The 18,638-nt window shown below is 45.6% G+C and overlaps 1 protein-coding gene across 2 annotated transcripts; it reads left to right on the top strand.

The window, feature by feature from the left end:
• Positions 1 to 488: 488 nt before the first annotated feature.
• On the top strand, positions 489 to 18,293 carry CLTA (clathrin light chain A). 2 transcript variants are annotated; one of them, XM_005908591.3, is made up of 6 exons: positions 489 to 818; positions 5,720 to 5,757; positions 8,067 to 8,184; positions 12,539 to 12,650; positions 16,854 to 16,889; positions 17,839 to 18,293. In XM_005908591.3, the coding sequence occupies exons 1-6, from the start codon at positions 617 to 619 to the stop codon at positions 18,008 to 18,010; spliced, it is 678 nt and encodes a 225-aa protein (XP_005908653.1). In that variant the 5' UTR covers positions 489 to 616; the 3' UTR covers positions 18,011 to 18,293. The 2 variants fall into 2 exon arrangements, with proteins under 2 accessions (XP_005908653.1, XP_005908654.1); XM_005908592.3 differs by lacking the exon at positions 16,854 to 16,889 and having other exon boundaries at positions 492 to 818.
• The last annotated feature ends 345 nt before the right edge of the window (positions 18,294 to 18,638 follow it).

The raw sequence follows: 18,638 nt of genomic DNA, 5'->3' as shown, positions 1-18,638 counted from the left end.
TTTTTTTTTTTTTTTTTTTTTTTTAAGAAAGCCAGTACATAGCCATAAAAGGATTCAGTTTTTCCAGTAATCCTATGAGGGAGGTAGTGCCGGATTCTTGTTCCTATTTTTCAAATGAGGAAACTGAGATTCAGAAAGCCTACGTGGCTTGACTCTTCTGCAGTCGGCCAATCATCGCCGCCCTAACTTTACCTCACTTCCCAGTTCAACAAGCGAGTCCCGTCCGAGATGGCGGTCCCGGGTCAGTACAGCCCCAAAGCCGGATCAAGCAAGGCTACCTTAAATCACTTACTACTTCCGCCTGCCCAGTGCTGGCTCGGCGCAGCGCCCTCCACGCAGGTGCTTCCCGAGTCACGAGTTTTACTCGGGGGTCCGCCTCTCCTCTTGCTGATTTGCTAACTCTGGAGCTACTTCTGCCCTCTGATTGGGTATTACCTTTTCGGCTCTCCAACACTGCCTGGACCGACCGGATATTGGGGCCGGGTTTCCGCTTCCGCCTTCTCCCTCCTCCAACTTGCCTCTGATAGCAGGCGCAAGCACAGCGGCCGCTGCTGGAGTTGGTGTTTGCTGGTCGGTTGGTGTTTCTCTGAAAGTAGGTGCCGTCGAACTTTCCGCCATGGCTGAGTTAGATCCGTTCGGCGTCCCCGCTGGCGGTCCCGCCCTGGGGAACGGAGTGGCCGGCGAAGAGGATCCTGCCGCGGCCTTCTTGGCGCAGCAGGAGAGCGAGATTGCGGGCATAGAGAACGACGAGGCCTTCGCCATCCTGGACGGCGGCGCCCCCGGATCCCAGCCTCACGGCGAGCCGCCGGGGATTCCAGGTAAGTGTGGGTGCTTTCGGGGCGGAAGCGCTGCTCCGGAAACTCGGCCCACAGTGGGTCTGAGAGCTCTATGTAACTCTTGTGCCTCTCCGTCCGGGAGGTTGAGTGCGAAGAGGAAACGAGCCCCGGGCCCAGTCATCCGGAAACCCAGGCTCGGCAGGCTTAGTCCGTCCAAAGAGTGTGTTTGAGCGCTCTTGGGCACGGACGGGCTAAAGAAGCCAAGAAAACGGGATGACAAGCTTAGGAGCCAGAGGAAGCCCATCCAGTTCAGGAACTTTTCCTTGAGCAATTGCTGTGCCCTAAGCCTGGCCTCAGAGGCGCAACCGCATTGGCGCAGTTGGGCCAGACTTAAGGCAAATCTGAGCCTACACAGACCAGTTAGTAGGAAGGAGGGCAGGCACACAGTATGTACACAGGAATGTGCAAAAATTGCACATCCAGCTGCAGAGGTCCTAGATAGAATGGCAGATCTTGGCGACGGCAGTTTGGAGAGGTAAAATGGAAAGAGTATAATTGGACACACGGATCCCTTGGTCATCAAGCTTTCAGCAAAGGGAAGGAAGGGATGATTGCTGACTTAGTTCCTAGGAAGGGCTTTCTTAGTGAACTAAGCATTTAGAGACTTAAAGCCAGATCTCTTGACAGTGTAGTTGAGGTTGGTAACAGTGTAGTGGTCAGAAAAAAAAAAAAAAAACAACGTGCAGTGGTCAGCACTTCCCTTAGGGATTAGAGCACTAGTTGGACATGTTTTCTTTTTCTCTCTCTTTACTCCTCTCTCTCCTCTTTCTCCCTCTGTCTCTAGTGGTGAAGATCCTGTGCTGGCCTGGACTGCTTGAGGGCGGGTTTAGCTCTGTGGTCTCATACAACTCACATAACCTCCTACTGCCCTGCCTCAATGTTCTTCTTTGTTAAAGGTGCAGATAAACACCACACAGGGTTGGATTATATTGGAGAGCATCTGTAAAGTGCTTACACACAGAACCTGGTATGTTATTACTATACACAGTTCCTGCTGTGTACAGTAATTACTGTACACGTTGTTATTATGTGTATACACATTATTCTTTGGGAGTGAGGTGAGAAGGGTGTTACAAAGCTGATAGGCTTTGGGGTGCACTGAAGAAACAGATTTTAAGAGGGAACTCTGTATCTGATGTGTTACTGTACAGAGCTATACAGACAGGAGGCAGTAACAGAGACGGAGGAAAGAGGAACATATCTGAACTCCCCCAGACTTGGGGAAAATGTCCATGAAGGAGGGGCTAAGCCTGAGCCTTGGATGCCCTCAGTCGTTAGGAGATGAGAAAAACATAAGTTTAGAGGTGGGAGGTAACCAGCTGAGTGAAGTGGCTCCTGGATACTGAGGAAGAACAAATGGTCAGGAGAAGGCAGAGTCTAGAGCTGAGGAAGGGAGAAGGCAATTGCACCCCACTCCAGTACTCTTGCCTGGAAAATCCCATGGACGGAGGAGCCTGGTAGGCTGCAGTCCATGGGGTCGCTAAGAGTCGGACACGACTGAGCGACTTAACTTTCACTTTTCACTTTCATGCACTGGAGAAGGAAATGCAGCCCACTCCAGTGTTCTTGCCTGGAGAATCCCAGGGACGGCAGGGCCTGGTGGGCTGCAGTCTGTGGGGTCGCATGGAGTCGGACACAACTGAAGTGACTTAGCAGCAGCAGCAGCAGCAGAGCTAAGGAAAAGCCTTCAATCCTGAGCACTAAGGATGGAGGAGGAGAAGAGAAGCGATCAAGGAGCTGCTGAGAGAGTAAGGCAGTGAGGTACTCACAGTAAGAGAGGCATGTGAATTTAAGGAGAGTGATTTTCTTGGTAGCAGTGGTGGAGGAAAGTTCGGGGAAATTGCAGGCATGATACTTAGTGATACTCACATTTGCTGTGCCCAGGTGCCCTGTACTTTGAGATCCATGCAGTAACTCTGGTGGTGGTGTCATTCTGTTTCAGGGGAGAACTGATCATTGTGGAAATTAAGCAGTGTTCAGAAAGTGGCAAGCTAATACATGACTCCATAGGAATTCAGACCCAGGTCTTCCTGACTTGCAGTGGTTGGGGAAAATGAAGTTGAAGTGGGCTTGGGATAGTCTTTCATCTCTGGAAATTTATTCTGGCCCTTGTTTCTGTCTGAGGTGCCTAGAAAGTTTCCTTCTGGAGCATTAAGTTGCCTAGCTTAGCTGTCCTAATGAATCAAGGCCCTGGGGTGGCCTTTCTTCTGCATGTTTCTATAGCAACAGACAGGCCTTTCATTTGAGCCAGTTGAATGTCAGTTAAGTACAGTAGAAGAGTAACTAATGAAAGCTCAAAGGACTTGCCAACGCTGGGTGAGTCTTCAGACCTACAGGACAAGCAACATGTGACTTGGAGCTATGGGATGAGAATTGTTGTGTCTGGAGTAGTGATCAAAGTCTCTCCTACTGCGTGGCCCTGGGTTGGAATATATTAACTGGATAATTGTTAACTATAATATACTAACCAGAAAGTAGGCCTGGCTGGACTAACCATTGAGGCTCAAAGATTTACAGTTACTTCACTTTATTAATTTTATACAAAAATAAACTCCAAGTGGATGGAAGAGGCTTTTTTTTAAAGTACCAGAAGAAAAGTAAATACCTTTTTGTTTTCCTAAGAGTAGGAAAGGCCTTCATCATAAGAACAGATAGAGAACTCATAAAGGAAAAAAAGCCCAATAATGTCTCATACAAGTTAAGTAGTTCTAGGTATTAACTATTATAAATCATACAAAAAGATAATGGGGAAAATATTTGTAATGTGAGAGAGCAAATAGTTAATACAGAAAGAATACTTAGAGATCAAAAGATAGCAGAAAAATGGGCAAAATGCAGGCAGTTTAGTAAAGAAGAAATTCAAATATCAGGTAGTTACCTCAGGATAGAAGTTTGGCACCACAAGGGGACCTTAAAGTTGTTTTCCTGCTGTCACCTTAGTAAAAATTTTAAAACATGCTCAAATTCAAAAGTAAATTTAAGAGGGAAAACAGTCACCAATTACCTGCTCCTTCAAAGAACACTTTACTTACCTCTCAAGGAATCAACTATACACATATTTTAAGGTCATTTGTGAATTGCTGATACATAGATATTTGTTGTGAGGATTAAAACTTAATGTATAGAAAGTGTTTAATTAACATTGTGCCTGGCACATTGGAAGCAATAAGTAGTGGGTGTTTCATTCTTAAAAAGTTGAGAATTTAATGATATAGATAAATGGACTACTAAAAGCACCTGTTATAGGAGTCTAATTTTGCTCAAAGAAATTTTATGTATATGCATTAGATAAACTAAAAAAAATAGAAACCAATAGGCCGAGTAATGAAATTATGTGGCCTTTTCTTTTGTCTCCATTTTCCTTCTTTTTTTTTAAAAGTGAGGAAATGAAAGTTTTCAGTGCTCCCAAAGCCAAGTGGAGGGTAATTGGGAGAAGCAAGACAATGAAGTTGATTTGGAAAATAGGCAGTTAAGTTGGATTTAATTATCGTAGTTAGAAACCAAGAAGACTGGAGGAGTGGTTTGTAACCTCTGCCTGTTCAAAGGAAAGAATGTGGCTGAGGGCACCTTGCCTCTGGCTGCTCGGAAAAGCTCTGATGTTTCTGAGGGCCTTGTGATGGTGGCTCACACCAGCTCCTCCGCATTCCTTTTCCTCCTTGGGTTCTTGTATCTTTTAGGTTCATCTCTTCTCTCTTACACAGTAACACAGTCATGGTAGTTTGAAAACAGTTGGACAAAATACTAGAAGTCCTGCATGGTAAGCAGTAAAGATAAGTCAGCCAACAGATAAAGAACACGTAGAATATGTAGGTGGACACTGCATTTTATGGTGCCTGTATTGAAGCTTTCAAGGGAAGGCAGAGCGGCCACTTTGAAGGGCTGCTGTGCGGCCCTGTACAGGTAACTTGAATTAGTGACACACAGAATGGGTTAAAAACATAAAATGGGGCCAGTGGGGACTGGCAGGCTGTCCAGAGCATGCTGCACATAAAGGCTGCCTTCATTTAAGGAACGTAGGCCCAGTATCACCAGATCTTGTCTGTACACCCTCCCTCGCTCCACACTTACACACGTATGCGCGTGCACACACACACACACACACACACACAAGAAATCCTGATTTTGTGGAATTTCCTGATTAAGTACTTTGTATTTTAAAGAAAATATGTTCAGCCTGTGGACCTTCATTTTATACTGTATGGATTGAAAATGTCGAGGTCTTAGACATTTTTCATATTTCTGAGATCGACTTTCTCATTTAGCTCATGAGTAATTAATTGTGCTAATAAGATCAGATTGTATATACTTTGAGTTTTTGTAACTTGCATCCTTGAAAACACTGATTTTATTTTGATATGCCCAAATCTTACTGTTCTGGACTAATTGCAAGAGAACTAGAGGAATTAGCAAGAAGTCTCAACTATAGACCCTCCCTCAGGTGCCAAACCTGCTCCAGCCAAAGGATGGAGAGTCCTGACCTCCAAGAAAGCAACTTGGTTGAAACATGAAGCTGCATATCTCTGCTTGCTGTAAAGGATTCTAGGCCACCCTTTCATACCTTTGCCTTCTCTAGAACCTTCATAGAGAAACTTGCTCTGTGAGGCTCTTCTGCCAGGCTTCTAAGTATTATCTCTGTAAGCCAGAAGATATTCATGAAAAGCTTTTAGACAGATTTGTCCACATTTTAGTGAAGTCATTTGTGTATGCACATCTTGGTTTCATTGACTAGAAAGTTGTGCATTGTTCTCTCTGATATCTCGCACGGGGATAGTGTTTAGTAACTTAGAGTACTTATAACACATGATATTATGTCATACCTTATAACCCTTTGGCCCAGCATTTGCCCAGCACTCACTGACAGATTGAAATCTTATGTCTTGCAGATGCTGTTGATGGAGTGACGAATGGAGACTACTACCAGGTACAGACTTTGTACAACAGCTCTGATGATGTTGAATGATAGTGTTGAGAGTCTTCCTTCTCTGTGGTTTGAATTGACTGACCTAGAAAGGATGCCACTCCTTTGACTTTCCTGGGTGTATCAGTAACTGATATGTTACCTGCCAAAGTGGAAGGATTTGAAGAGAGACATTGATAGAGCATTCTTTTAAAACGTGATTGGCCTGGCTCCAGCGTTAGCAACTTTATTCTCAAGAAATGACCCTTCATCATGATGGTGGCAGTGGCGACAGTGGCTGCCAGTGTGCCGTGCGGTGTCAAACACTGTACTGAATTTTCTTTTAATTCTCACAGCAACCTGAGGGGTCTATGCTGTTGTTATTCCCATTTACACATAAGGCATACAGAGGTGAAATCAGGAGTTTGAAAGTACAAAGGTAGTCTGTGGTAGGACCAGCATTCGAACCATTTAGCTTTTAGATTATAGTGATGCTGGGGGTGGCTGGTGTTTGTGATGACTACCATTATTTTCCCTCTGTGTTGTTGAGCTTTTGGTTACCAGCCCAACTTGTTTAGTTACTATGTCCAACTCTTGCGAAACCATGGACTGTACCCTGCCAGGCTCCTCTGTCCATGGGATTCTCCGGGCAAGAATACTGAAGCAGGTTGCCATTTCCTTCTCCAGGGGATCTTACCGACCCAGGGACTGAACCTGTGTCTCCTGCATTGGCAGGCAGGTTCTTTACCACTGAGCCACCAGGGAAGCTCACCAGCCCAACTTGACATGGGCTTAAATACAGAGAATTTACTATTTCTTATAATTGAAAGAACTCTGATAGGCCAGGGGTCCTCGGACCAGGATTCTGACTCAGTTCCTCTAGGATTCTGGTTCCGCTGGCTGACTGTGCAGTTTTATACTCTTTCACTGTGGCAGAATGACTACAAGCACTTCCAGGTCGCAACATGTGCATGTCACACCATCTAGAACAGCATGAAGGTTTCTCCCAACCACTCAACAAAAGTCCTCTGATCCCTTTTGACTAGATGTTTCCCTTTCCACTGTAGTCCAGGGAAACAGCTTGGTGCTTTGCCTCTGCCTGGGTTTCTGCGCAGCCTTAACCAGTTAACTGTCAAGAAGGATGAGATTAGTCTTAATTGGTTTACCCCAAGGGTGGACTGACTTTTTCTGTAAAGGACCGATATTAATAGTAAACATTTTAAGCTTTGATAGAGTGTAAGTTCTCTGTCAGACTACTATGTTGTTATAACATGAAAAAATCCATGGACAGTATGTAAATAAATGGGCATGGCTCTATTTCAATAAAATTTAATTCTAGAAACAGGTGGCTGAGCTGGCTGTAGTTTCCAAACCCTGGTTTAGAGCTTGGCCTTTGGAGGGAGATGGAATGGGGTTCAGTCCTGACTCTGTCTCTTACTAGCTATGTATTTGGACATGTCATTTCCCTGGGTCTCAGTTTAATCCTCCAGCTGTGCCATGGGAATAAAAATTTGCCTTGCACGGTGTTTGGGAGATAAAGGTTTTATGTGGCTGAAACATGGACGGTGCTAATAATAAGTAAATACTACTGTAAGTAGTTTGTTTACATCTTTGTTTATAGTCTGCTGAGGTTAAGCTGGTCATGTTCCTAGTTCAGTAGGTGCAATAATTCTCTAAAGATTAGATTCCATTTGAATCTTCATCAACTTGTTTACTAGCTCCCCAATCTTAACCACTATAAAGAAGAGTCAGCCCCCTACCCACCCGCTCCCTCCTACCCCCCTGCCACATACACTGTGATTCACATTTGCCTGCCTTTTTTTCTTTTTCTTGGTATGACTGTACTAACTATGCGTTTTCTTTTGGACTCTCTTTTCCCTAGAATCCACTGTATTTTGCCGAGGTGGTATTAAGTGAACTTTTCCCTGTATTGTATAATAAGCATTTGGAAGTGTCAGGTTCTGGTCCTTACTGTACTGTGTATTCATCTTTGTTACTTTGAAGATATTACAGTCTCTTTGTCAAGTAAGGAAAGCAAAATTCATAATACTGTTTTCCTAGTAAGTCCATTACCCACTTCCCCAACTTTGCTTTCTCCCACTCATGTCTCATTTAGTAGCCGGATAACAACTACTCTGCCTCCCTTGTGGGTTGTAAGGCTTGAGCGCATCACGTTGAAAGCTTCCTACCAGCATGTAAGGCCGCTGTTGTTGCTCCTTTACATTTAGAGCAACCATCAGTGTGGTGCGCAACCAGGGGTTCTAACTTGGGTGAAGAGCATGTCTGGGAGGAGGCTTTGGTACTGATAGAGCACACCTGTGTTTTCTGTTAAGGAGAGTAATGGGCCGACAGACAGTTATGCAGCTATTTCACAAGTGGATCGATTGCAGTCAGAGCCTGAAAGTATCCGTAAATGGAGAGAAGAGCAAACGGAACGCTTGGAAGCCCTTGGTAAGGAATCCCTTTCTGTCTTTGGGTGTTTGTTTTCAGTGGAATAGTTGACCTTGACTCTACTGTTATCCATTTTTAACTTGAATTAGCCGTAATGTCCGTGTCCAGTTTTGGGGAGGGTATCTTTAACAATGAGAAAATCACACCACCACCTGCGTGGAGATGCTTCATCACAAGCCCAGAGTCACAAGTGCATCCTCTCTTCTCGGGAAGGGCAGAGTGGTGCTGTGGAGTCTTCGAGTGAAAGGCTGGGTTCCAGGCCAAACCGTAACTCTACTAGTTGCAGGCACTTGGTTGCTCAAACCTTAGAGCCTGTTTCTTCATCTGTGAAGTAAGATCAGTGTTACCAACCCCAAGGGTAGTCTGAGATGGTATATATGAAAGTGCTTCATAAACCTGAAGATGTTATATCCATGCGAGGGACTGCACAGTCCATTGACAATTTGAAGGCTGAATTTAAGGTAATGCTTAAGAGGAAAATGTGAGGAATGTTAGGAAGTACATACAATTGGGTCTTCTTACCCTAACATCCTGTGAGTTCTTACATTTTTATGGGTGAGGAAAAGGAGGATCATAGGAAGAGTAAGTTTTTGAATCACACGGCTAAAAGTGGTAGAGTCAGAATTTCACCTTAAGTCTGCCCTGCTTCAGAATCCATACCCATCTCTCAGCAGCGTTGCACTTAGCTCACAACATTTTGGGGGCAGGCCGAGCCTGAGGTCAGTGCCAGTCAGCCCAGCCTTTGGTGAAGAGCCTTCGCCATGGAGTGTCAGCTGTTGGTCAAGATTAGGAGAGACTTGGTATCTGTCCATGCGTGTTGAAAAGGTATAATGGGGCAGGGGATGTTAACCATACAGTACTGTTCTCAACTTCTTATTAAAATTTCAAACACAGAAAGAGGGAGAGTAAAACGTGCCCCTTCCTTCAGGTTCAGTAGTGAACATTTTGCAATATTTGGCTGTCTTTGTATAAATGAGGTGTGTGTATATGTTTTTATTTTTAGTATTTAAATATTTGTCTGTGGCAGGTTTTAGTTGTGGCACGCAGGCTTAGTTACCCCCTAGCATGTGGAATCTTTGTTCCCCAACCAGGGATGGAACTCATGTCTCCTGCATCGAAAGGTGTATTCTTAACCACTGGACCACCAGGGAGATCCTGTATAGGTTTTATACACTAACGTGAAAGTGAAGTGAAAGTCGCTCAGTCGTGTCCGACTCTTTGCGACCCTGTGGACTATACAGTCCATGGAATTCTCCAGGCCAGAATACTGGAGTGGGTAGCCTTTCCCTTCTCCAGGGGATCTGCCCAACCCAGGGATCAAACCCAGGTCTCCTGCATTGCAGGCAGATTCTTTACCAGCTGAGCCACAAGGGAAGCCCACTCACATGCCCACACATTTATATGTGTATTGTGAATATACACATAATTTTTTCTCTGATCCATTCAGATATAGACACCAGATACTTTACGCATAAATATTTTATTGTACATCTAGAAATAGCAATATGCATCTGTAACCACAGTGACAGCATTATTATTCCTTCTTGAGAATGACTGAACTAGTAAAAACATGACTCAGACGGTGTAACTGACACCTAGAAATAGGAAAGGACTTGACCCAGATAATACAGCCAATTAGTGTCTCTCCAGTGTAATTTATGTGGCTTTCCAAACAGCGGGCACGCTTAATCTCTCGGCATTATTCAATAGCAGTTTCTTTGATGATGTAAACGTTCTGTGTCAGTGCTGATCTGTCTGTAACCACTAGCTGCTTGTGGCTAGTATGACTGAGAAACTGAATTTTAAATTTTATTTAATTTTAATAAATTTAAATAGCCACATGAAGCTAGTGGTCACTGTACTGGATAGTGTAGTTTTTAAAAGGTGAAGGTTGGTCTTCGTGGTGCTAGCAGCCTTGCTCCTTCCTATTCTTCCAAGTATCTCTTCTGAGTAGACTTTGAGGCAAGACTTACGTAGCAACTATTATTGCTACTGGAATCTTCTTCGTGTTGCAGAACTCAGGTATATCTTTTCTCTTTCCCCAAAGTTTAGCAAAGTTGACTTCTACATGGAGAAGTGTACACTTTGGTGTATGGAAAAATTTCATTTTCTTTTTCAGTTAACAATTTGGGCTCTTTGGGAATATTCCACAAAGTGTCGTTTTCTGAAGATGCCTTCCTGAGGGAAGTCAAATATTTGGCCTCATGTTCCAATGGAATCGAATTAAGTTGGTCCATGAATTAGGTGTTCCTGCAGTTTCACCTTTTTCCTTGCAAGAACTATGAGAAAGTGCGAGATGCTAAAAATAGAGAAGCAGTATCCCTGGTTTTCAGCTTAGCTATGGGAAGTGTTTTCCAATAATTTGCTGTGAACAGTAATGAGCATGACCAGAGAAGACAGCTGTCCGTGAACCCTGCTCTACCTTCTCCCTCCCAGATAAAAAAGGATATTACAGCTTAGATCTTTGCTGCATCAAGCTAAGCATTTAAGAATTCTAAATTCTTATTGCCAGTGTCACTTCTTAAATCTATAAAAGGAAGAAGATGGTTTACAGACACTATTTTATGCATTAACTATAATCTGTGCAAATGGACACAGTTTTTGACTACTTTTTCAGAGATAAATTTCCATATTTTGATTCTAATATATAACCTTTATTTAAAAAATCATTAGATGACACAAAAGGAAAATACTCCCCAATCCAAAACTAATTTTTTGGAAGTAATTTCACAACTCCTGAAAAGGAGACCTTATGTTTTAAATTTTTTTCATGTCCACAGGGTACCATTGGCCCACAGCATCTTTCCCTGCATCACAGTGCCCTCCATTCCACATACACTTAATGCCATGGACAAACATACATCAGAAGTTTACTGGTATACTTATCAGTGGAAAATTTTGAGTGAAATAATTCTCTTGAGTGTTAGGTTGGTCACCTTCTGATAAGTTAGGAAACCGGGTAAAAGTTCTTTATAAGAGGAAACTTTGGGGGATCTTTTAGCTGCTACCAGGCTATTTCTAGTAGTTACAGACAGTGAGACCTTTCTTGCAAAGGCCCTAAAATTGCCCCTGAAAGCGTCATTTCTTCCTTCAAGAAGTTGTTTGCTTTCTATTCTCCTCCTCAAGGACACCCGTTACATTTTGGGCTCTGGCTCTGCATTGTCCAGACTCTAGCCCGGGATCACTGGTGCCCGTTGTGATTACTGTTGGCTCTGCCTCCCTTTCCGTCCCTCCCTGTGGAGACAGCACAGTGAAGTAAGAACGTGTGAGCTTTAGAGTCAAATCTTCGTGTGAATCTTGGTTTGGCCACTTAGAACTTTTGGGAAAGTTACTCAGACTTGCTGAGCTGTAGTTTTTCTCACTGTTGAAGATGGAACTAGTTTGCTTTCTTGGGATTGTTGTAAAATTAAATGAGATGTGTGTGAAGTAACCTGCCAGCGAGGACATTCTTGAGAATGTGCTTAAAGTGGAGTCGCAGGGTGACTTCAGGGCTCAGCTGTGGCAGTAGTACGATCTGTATTTCTTTCTCTCTACCGTTTACTGACGTGTCTTTAGCTCAGTATCTTAGGGGAGCTCATATTTAGTTCTGAGAAACTTGATGGCTGAGAATCCAGTGTAGCAGGCCTGGGTGTGCTTTTGCGCTCTCGTCTAGAACCTTGTGGAAAGCCATTAATAACGATCTCTCACCTCACCCTACAGTTCTCCCCATTGGAATTTTTCTCTTCTTTCCTAGCTCGGCCACAAACTCACTCTGCTGTCTAAGCAGGAGTAGATATTTTGTGGTCCCCTCAATTCCATCTGTATTCTGCTCTTGCCTGGTTCTGGAATCATCTCTACCTTTAATAGGTTTTCTGATATCACACTGCTCTGTAAATGTGCATCTGGTGAAGAGAGTGCTGCCTTCTGTTCACAAAACCATTAATTATCCAACTTGGGGTGTGGAATATAGTTTGTGAGGAGATTTTATTAGAAGATGACCTAATATGAATAGTCCACCCTGACCTGGCAGCATTATTAAAGAATCATCTGTAGTTGCTTCTTACCCAGTTGGTGTCTCAAAAGCCTTTTTAAAAATTAAGTCAGTATTTCCACTTGTCTCTACTCAAACCCCCAGACTAGTGATCCACTAAGGTGTAGGTGGACTGGGATAAATTGTGCTGAAACACCTTGAGTAGAATTGCTGATAGAGAGAGCTGGACACACAAATGAGGAAAACAGAATTTTATCTTTCTTCCCTACTGTTCGCCTTCTGACATGCACCCACACACAGCATGAGGTTAATAAGCCCCAAATAAATGAACTTTAGTTTGTATTTTGCCTCATTTGTATTGTCTTTCTTTTCCTTCCCTTAAAGATGCCAATTCTCGGAAGCAGGAAGCGGAGTGGAAAGAAAAAGCAATAAAGGAGCTGGACGAGTGGTATGCGAGGCAGGATGAGCAGCTACAGAAGACAAAAGCCAACAACAGGTCAGTCTGCGCTGCTTCTTGTACGGTCAGGTCCGTCTCCACAGCCGTTGTAGGTTTTCAGCTGCCGCCTCTTTTAGTGTGAAATGTCTTTGCAAGTTTTAAAAAATATATGTGAAACATGAAAGTTGCAAGTCTCTCGGGTCTTTACAAGAATAACTCAGCCTGTTTTTTCACCACCCTAGTTGCAGTGAATCTGGCTCTGCAGCTGAGAGTTTGGTTAGTCTGCACCGCCTGTAATGGTATGATTCCACAGAAGGCAGTATCATCTCATGGATAAGTCCGTGTCTAAAAACCTAACCCTGAAATGAAAGGCCGCTTTCATCACTATTCCAGGATGTCAGTACTTCAGAGATGATTATAGACTCCGTCATGTCCCTGCCCCTAAATCCAGCTTAGATCTCTGAGGGCTGCTCCCCACAGGGTCCAGTAGTGGGGATGTGTGCTGTCAGCAGGTGGCCAAGATGTTCCCACACAGTGACTTCAGGATTAAAGGTTCTCTGGGTGCTTATCATCTGTGTCTAAGAAAATCTTGAGGTGACTTTTTAAAAATGCTCTTTTCCGAATTTCCATGCTCACTGAAGGTTGAGTAGTTGGAGGGAGTAAACATGGTCACTCTCCTATGACCACCGACCAGAAACTATGGTCTTTAAAAGCTCTGAGCTCGGAGTCCACTTGGAAGCAGCTCAGAAAGAGAAACGGGGGCAGCACCGTCTACCTGGGTGCAGGCAGTGGGCTGGCTTCCCCTGCCAGACCTGGAACTGGCTGTCACTGCACTGTCATTCCACTCACTTCAGTGTAAAGATAGATCAGATTCGGCCTGCAGCTATTTGTACTTTGCATGGGAAAGAACCTTTGTGCCCTTGTCTCTGGTAGCTCTTAGCTGGAAATCTTCCAGACAAGAGGGAGCTGACCTTTTTGCCATTGTGGGGCAGCCACGGCAGAATGGGTGGCCTGTGTGTGCAGCAGCCTTCACCGCCTGTCTCCCGTTGGCCATTCTCAGTTCTGTCACTCCCTCGGGCGCCAGGCTTGAGCCTCTGTCCTGGCCACCTTCCTGTGGGGCATGGACTCTGCAGGCGTGCTGTCCGGTTCCCCCTGAAGTTCTGTTGCAGATATGGTGGGGCTGCTCTCTGGTTGGAGTTGAGTTGCTAAGAGCAGCATTAGCTACCGGGGCTTCTGCTGAGAGATTGTGGTTAGTTTGAAGCTGATGGGCCCCGGTTCCTTTATAATGTACTCATTCAAGATTACTTCCCCCAGGTGCAAGTTCAGATTTCTGAAGAAAGAAGGGTGGGTGCTTTGCACACACACTGTGAGAGGCCCCCTTTACCCTAGTGAGTTGCCTCAGGCTGGGTCTGCTCTGAGTACTTGGTAAAACCCGGCTGACCCTCCACGTTCAGGGTCCCTTTCTGCCTTGCCTAAGGATTGCTGCTTTCAGGCCCTCTGTCTGGTGGGTAAAGAACAAAACAGATAGAAGGGCGCCTGAGCTGACGTGTGTGGTTTTCCTTTTGTTCTGGTGCTGTGCTGTCCTGTTACCAACAGCTCCTTCGTCTCAAGCTAGCTGCAAAGGAGTAAAAGCCTGACACAAACTTTTGTCTTAGACACGCCTTGAACAGGAGTCATTAAACCTTTATTCTCTCCCAGTAGAGGCAGACACAAGTTGAAATTGATTAGGTTTCAGCCTTTGTGTAAACTGAAAGGATTGGGGCTTTACAAGCTGGCCTGCCTTCCCTTTCCCTCCCACTCCGTGTGCCCACAAACTACTCTGTTTTTCTCCTGACTCACTTGGGAGTTACAATCAGGCTTTCTTTAAATGTCCACAAAACACCTCCTATGTATAAACCAAAATGGGAGCAAAGCAAGGGTCTGAGTTTAAAAATAAATTACTAGAATTTCTCTTCAAATAAATTTGTGAGCTTAGGTTAATGACCAGTCATGACTGTCTTTAAAAACCTCCCTCCCACTCCTATGCCCCAAACTCACCAGGCAAAGGACAGGGTAAGACTCCTTGCGGGAGGTTCCCTGTCCACCTGTGCTGGGCGAGGGGGGCCGGCCAGCCCAGGGACTGAGCCTCTCCCCTGCTTTGTGAACTCCTCCACCCAGCTCACCCCCCTTCCTCCTTGTCCCAGAGTTCCCATTTTGACCCATTCCAATGTGAGAGTTCAGGATGAGGTGCTGGTTTCTGGGCTGTACATCGTCAGCAGTCAAGTCCGGCAGGAACTGAGTGGACAGACAGTTGTGTTCAGGGACCCACAGTTCACTGGTGCTGGAGCCAGGACCCTTGTCTGCAGGTCTCTCACTGCTTGCCTCCAGCTGCATTTTTCTTTAAGGTGCCATTTTGAGATGACTGTGTGGTCCCAGAATACAGAAAATTGGTCCCAGCCAGTCAATGTGCGGAAGCAGTAGTTGGATAATCCAAGATTAAGCTGGCTTTGGGCCCTAGCATGCCTAGTGTCTGGCAGCATTGGTACCCAGGGATGTTTACTGAGGCTGGCAGGAAGGGGCATGGCTTCCCGAGTGTGGACCAGTTGGGGAGCAGCAGTAACTACAAGGAAGAAATCAGGCAGCCTTGGTTGTGAGCTCTGCTGCCCCTGTTGCCACTTATTGCCTAACAGGTTTGCTTCATCCTATCACGTCATCTCTAAAGTAACATTCAGTGGCCCTAGGTTGCTTGGTGTTGAGGATAGAACGGACACAATGTCTTGTCAAAAGGCTCAGCCCGTCAGTGGATACTTAGGAGATGCTCGTCGTTGCTGGGGTAAGGCCTGGGGGTGAAGTTGACGGCACTGTCTGGAGAAGCCTGTGGGGAAGGCCAGCAGGGAGCCTTACCTGCAGAGTGTCAGTGCTAGAACCTTCGCTGGGTTAGGATGGAGCCTTGGGAGCAGCTCCCCAGAGTACTTGTGCCCCTACTGTGGATTTGAGATGTTTCTGCTTCTCAATGTTCTCTCTTTTTTCCTGCCTGCTTGCCTGCCTTTTGGACCTCTTGCTGTCTAGGGTGGCAGATGAAGCTTTCTACAAACAACCCTTCGCTGACGTGATTGGTTATGTGTATGTTGCAAAACTAATTCCTTTTCTTGTTTTAATTCCTACTTTTTGTTTAGAGTTAATGCTCCTTTTATGTCACAAGTTGCTTTGCTTTTTAAATTATTTCAGATTGGCACTGTGGGGGCTGCCTAAGAGTTGGTAGGCTGGGGGTATGTTCCATGATCACAGAATCACCGCTCTCTGCAACTCTGGTTGCCATTTTTCATTTTGGGGTTTTGGAGGGAAGGAAGCTAACACTTTACAAATGTGGGTCATTTGTGATCTCATCTGGGAAGGTTTTGGAATTGGGGGTTGGAGACTCTGACCTCTTGTTGCTGCCACCCTGCCCCAGGTGGGAAGGGGCGGGGAGGGGAAAGTCCTGGGTTAGGAACCAGTGTGGGCAGCATTTTCCACACTTGATTCCTTTGAAGAACATGGGGTTGGTTGCTTCTCCCTCCAGGCAGAAGAGTCAGAGCAGAGGGGGCTGTCTCCTCTGGGGGTCTGCAGTTGTTTCTCTGTGGCCTCATATCAGAAATAGTTGTTTAGTTGCCAGCTTCTGATGTCCTGTCCCCCACACTGACATAGAGAGACCCCCAACTTTGAGGTCAAGATAGCCAAAGCTGTCTGATACAGGCCATGGTGGCTTTTACCCCCGAAGAAAACTGCATCTTCTCTGGGAGAGTTTGTTTTTAAGAATTCCTGTTGTCAAAGCAGTATTGCTCAGCTGTGTGTTTCCTCTTTTTACGACTAGCTTACTAGCCTTTTGACATAAGGGAGGTGAGGGTGGAATGGAGGAAGAGAAGAACTTGTGGGAAGGGCAGACCACAGGCTGAGGTCTGGTAGACCCTCTTAGGGCCTTGACCTTGAGCTCGTCAACCAGCTAGGAGGTAGAGCTGAGTTTCCTGGGCCCCTGGGTGCGTTTGCAATGAGACTTGTGAAATGCTGGACTTACAGGTGGTGTTGGGTTTGCTTTTTGCACAGTCTCTCTGGAGTAGAGATGGAGACTAGAAAGGTCGAGTCTGGGTTTGCTGGGCAGCAAGGTGGCCCAGCAAAGCCAGCTGCACGTCCCTCAGAGTACAGAGTGGCAAGGGCATGTCTAGCTTACTGACCATCTGCATTGAGCTCATTCTCATTTTCTGTATCTGACCTAAAGTTTTTCTCGTTTTTCTTCTCTTCACCTTTAAGCACAAACATAAACCATCCTTGCTACAGCCTAGAACAGTTAAGTAAACCTTCCTCACTGCCCCTGTGTGTGCCATGAAGTCGAGTGTTGTAGTGGCTCTGGGCTTCAGCGGTGTTTGCCACGGCCATCCCTGTGAGAGTGCCACCCCTCTGTTGCCACAGACCAGTCATCTCCATTGCTTTTGCTTTGCCCGTGATGCCTGTTGGAGTAGATGAAATAGTGTGTCTTCCCTCCTCTTACCACTGTCCTTTTAGGCTGTAGCTCCCACCAATTAGTGCCCAGCTGGGGTGGGCTGACTTTGGTGTGAACGAATGTTGGAAGAGCATCCCACCAAAAAGCAACTCACACTGATCGGCTCTTAGCCGCTGGGTGCCCACCCCTGCCAGAGTGTCCCGAGAGGCCCACAGCACCTGGCTGGAGGGAAAATGGCAAAACTTTTGGCTGAACTGGAAAATGTCCTAGCAACCCTTCTAGAATGGCTTTAGTCTCTAGTGCCTGCTAGCATGGGCGCTTTGTCTTGAATTCTTTTTGATCTGCCCTGTTTCTCTCCAGCCTTTGGAATAAATCCAGAGGCTGTTGTGCAGAGTGACCTGTGGGCTTCTTTCGAAGTCTCTAAATTTACTTGAAATTCAGTACAGGCCAGCATAAACTGCTGTTCAAGTTCTTGGCCAGCCTGCTGCTTTGCCCTTGCTAATGAAGGCAGTGGGTAGCTGGCTAAGGACTTGCTTTAATTCTCTGTATCAACAGAGAGGGAGAGAGCCCTGAACCAAACACCTGTATTCCAACATTTTACACAGCAGTCCGGGCACCCTGTGCCTAGGAAAGCTGGCCATGTGTCTACTCCTGAGTTTGACCTGGGCCAGGGCTGTTAGTCTTCGGAAAATCAGAATGCTTTTAGGTTAGGCATTCAGAGGCAGTTGTTTCCATAACTAGGTAGCTCACGTGGGGAGTCTGCGTTAAATCAGCATCTTTTGTTGTTGCTTCCAGGGCAGCAGAAGAAGCCTTTGTAAATGACATTGAGGAGTCGTCCCCAGGCACTGAGTGGGAACGGGTGGCCCGGCTGTGTGACTTTAACCCCAAGTCCAGCAAGCAGGCCAAAGATGTCTCCCGCATGCGTTCTGTCCTCATCTCCCTCAAGCAGGCCCCCCTGGTGCACTGAAGAGCCGCCCTGTGGAAACACTACATCTGCAATATCTTAATCCTACTCAGTGAAGCTCTTCACGGTAATTGGATTAATTATGTTGAGTTCTTTTGGACCAAACCTTTTGTCTTTAGAGTTGATCATTGTTTGTGATTGCATGTTTCCTTCAACTGTGTTCTCCCTGGCATTCAAAGAGGAGGGGAGGTGGCGGCAGAGGAAGGGAGGGAGGCCTCCCAACGGCAGCCTCAACCTATGCTTTTGTGCATTATTCTGAGAATAAATTTCTGTTCCAAGAAATAAACATGAAGCTTCATTATTGATCTCAAGGTGTGCTGCAGTTGGGAGTGAGGTCAGTGAGGAATTTCCTTTTATCCTTTCTAGGGCTAAGGAGGCACAGCCATTGGGTGCCCACCCTGCCTTGAACTAAAACAGCTCTGAGTTTCTGCTGTCTGTAGTAGGAGTCTGTGGATGTTTCCATTTGAAAGAGGACTGCTACTGCTAAGTCACTTCAGTCGTGTCCAACTCTGTGCGACCCCATAGACGGCAGCCCACTAAGGTTGGCTAAAAATTAACCTCTCACTGCCCACTGAAGATAGAGCTATGAATCCCCTCTTCACCCTGGACATTTTCTCCCAGGTGGCTCGTT

The sequence above is a fragment of the Bos mutus genome, chromosome 8 (genome assembly GCF_027580195.1).
Source record: "Bos mutus isolate GX-2022 chromosome 8, NWIPB_WYAK_1.1, whole genome shotgun sequence".
Taxonomy (NCBI): domain Eukaryota; kingdom Metazoa; phylum Chordata; class Mammalia; order Artiodactyla; family Bovidae; genus Bos; species Bos mutus.
This window is presented reverse-complemented; position numbering and strand designations above follow the sequence as displayed.